The 2,500-nt window shown below is 41.8% G+C and overlaps 1 protein-coding gene across 4 annotated transcripts in view; it reads right to left on the bottom strand.

Moving 5' to 3' along the window:
* arhgap27l (Rho GTPase activating protein 27, like) overlaps positions 1-2,500 on the bottom strand; it is an 83,186-nt gene that overhangs the window by 6,861 nt on the left and 73,825 nt on the right. For 2 of the 4 annotated variants that reach the window (XM_063187692.1, XM_063187695.1), the window contains 2 exons: positions 1,849-1,930; positions 1,225-1,341 (listed from right to left, as the gene is read on the bottom strand). In XM_063187692.1, the coding sequence (XP_063043762.1) occupies positions 1,225-1,341; positions 1,849-1,930 (199 nt within the window). The remainder of the gene's footprint in view (positions 1-1,224; positions 1,342-1,848; positions 1,931-2,500) is intronic. The other 2 variants (XM_063187693.1, XM_063187696.1) reach the window with 1 other exon arrangement.

The raw sequence follows: 2,500 nt of genomic DNA, 5'->3' as shown, positions 1-2,500 counted from the left end.
GCTAATTAATGCAAACTGAGCTAAAAAGAGGAATGTGTCTCGGTGACAATTGACAGTGTGTGCATCACTTATTACGCTTTGACACTGTAAAATGCAGAGATTATTTCCCAAAAGATGCTAAGCCAATGACAGGGTTCATTCCGCTCAATGAGTGTTAATGAAGTGAATCAGAGGGTATTGGGCCAAATGATAAAATAAAATGAAATACACGTACAACGAAAGAGGCAGGACATTGTATTAACTCCAAGACAGTTTTACGCAAGATGCTAATCAATGCAAATTGAAGTAAAAGGTGGAATGTCTGTCTGCCAGGCTTGTACGAAATTCCGAATTGAAAGAATTTCAATTCAAAGTAATGCCATAATACGAACACTAGGTGGTGGTGTTTTATGTACTTTCAATGGGTGGTTTAGATTAAATTCAAAGAAATTCAAGGTAATGACACCGCCTAGTGTTCATATTATGGCATTACCTTGAATTGAAATTCAATCAATTCGGAATTTCGTACAAGCCTGCTGTCTGCATGCTCGGCAGTGACATAGTGTATGGGGAGTGACAGTATGACAGACACTCTGTGAACGCCACACATGATTTTCCGCAAGATCTGCATGCTCAGCAGTGACATACTGTAGTGTATGAGGAGCAGAGGTGTCAAAAGTAAAAGTAAAAGTAAAAAAAAGAAACACAGTTTCCTTCCAACACAAGTAAATTATCTGAGTAACCAGTAGACCTGTGTACTTGTCTCTCTGGCAGCTAACTCTGCACTGGTTGGATCAAGTTTGTGGTGGGTCCTTGTTAGGTTTTCAGTGTTTTTCAGTAATAACACACAGGCTATCCATCTCATTAGGTACAATGGAGTAAATGGTGTAACAGATATTTAATGCCATGCGCTAGTGTTGTAATTACACCACAAAAGTACTTTTACTTTTACTTTTGACACCTCTGATGAGGAGTGACAGCGTGCACTCTGTGAACTCCGCAGATGATGTTCCGCAAGATGCTAACTAACGCAAACTTTCCCACAGACTAGCTTTTGTTTTGAGCGTGCAAAAGCAAAACAACATGTTAATAGTCGTGCTACAATCTCCGGCTAAATGGCACCTTGGGGGTCGTCGCCCAGCCCTCTCCCACTCATTTCCTGTCCCACTCCCTACTGTCCTGTCTGAAATAAAGGTATAAAATCCCCCCAAAAAATATATATATTCAAAAAATATGGTGCCTCACCCTTGATGTATCCCTTCTCCTTGACGGCCTGCAGGGTGGGTCGGCGCTGCAGGAACTTGCGCAGCTTGGTTCTGACCCGGCCCTGGTCTCCGTCTCCACTCTGGCCGCTACGCAGGGCTGTGGTGGGGGACACATATGATGGGTCCAGTATGAATGGTGTGTGTGTGTGTGTGTGTGTGTGTGTGTGTGTGTGTGTGTGTGTGTGTGTGTGTGTGTGTGTGTGTGTGTGTGTGTGTGTGTGTGTGTGTGTGTGTGTGTGTGTGTGTTATTTTTTATGTGTGTAGGACAGTGTGTGTGTATGTTAAATGTCACATTTATCAAGTCTGTGTGTGTGTGCGTGTGTCTGTGCCTGTGTGTGCGTGCATGCGCCTCTGTGTGTGTGTGTGTGTTATTTTTTATGTGTGTAGGACAGTGTGTGTGTATGTTAAATATCACATTTATCCAGTCTGTGTGTGTGTGTGTGTGTGTGTGTGTGTGTGTGTGTGTGTGTGTGTGTGTGTGTGTGTGTGTGTGCATGTGCCTGTGCCTGTGTGTGCGTGCATGTGCCTCTGTGTGTGTGTGTGTGTGTGTGTGTGTGTGTGTGTGTGTGTGTGTGTGTGTGTGTGTGTTCATCTGTACACTCACATCTCTTCCTGTCTTTGTCGTTCTCATCATCTTCATCCTCCTCAGAGAAATGGTCTTGATCCTGAGACACATAATTACAAGACTAAGACACACAACAGAACAACAAACAACATTTGGGTTAGTACACACACACACACATGCATGCATGCACAGACACACATAGACACACAGAAAGGATGACTACCGGTTAGATAAAGTGAAAATTAAGATTATTAGAAAATTAATGCCATGCAATGTCAACATCATTTACACTACACCTCATTGAAAATAAAGGAACAATTTAGACAGTGCGTTTTTGTCTAATGACGACGGGTGCCCGTAAAGCCCAAAATCCATGCAAGCGATACTGTGATTCTGTATCGAACTTGTTTTTGTTTTTTTTCAAAGTTCAACAACACATGGATGACGAAATGATTTCACTCTAAAAATCGAAAGTCATGAATTTAAGATATTTGGGTTCAAATTTTAAGACAAAATAAGACTTATCAAGGCCTTATGTGACAAAATACGAAATTCAATACAGTTTATGACTTTTTAAAGAACCCAGCCAAGAGAAACATGAACACATTTCAATGACAATCCCAAATTGCATTATCATTACAGCACAGCAGGGGGTGCTGCCTACCAAGCCATTCACACAATCACACAAAAA

The sequence above is a fragment of the Engraulis encrasicolus genome, chromosome 2 (genome assembly GCF_034702125.1).
Source record: "Engraulis encrasicolus isolate BLACKSEA-1 chromosome 2, IST_EnEncr_1.0, whole genome shotgun sequence".
In the NCBI taxonomy this organism is placed as follows: Eukaryota; Metazoa; Chordata; class Actinopteri; order Clupeiformes; family Engraulidae; genus Engraulis; species Engraulis encrasicolus.
This window is presented reverse-complemented; position numbering and strand designations above follow the sequence as displayed.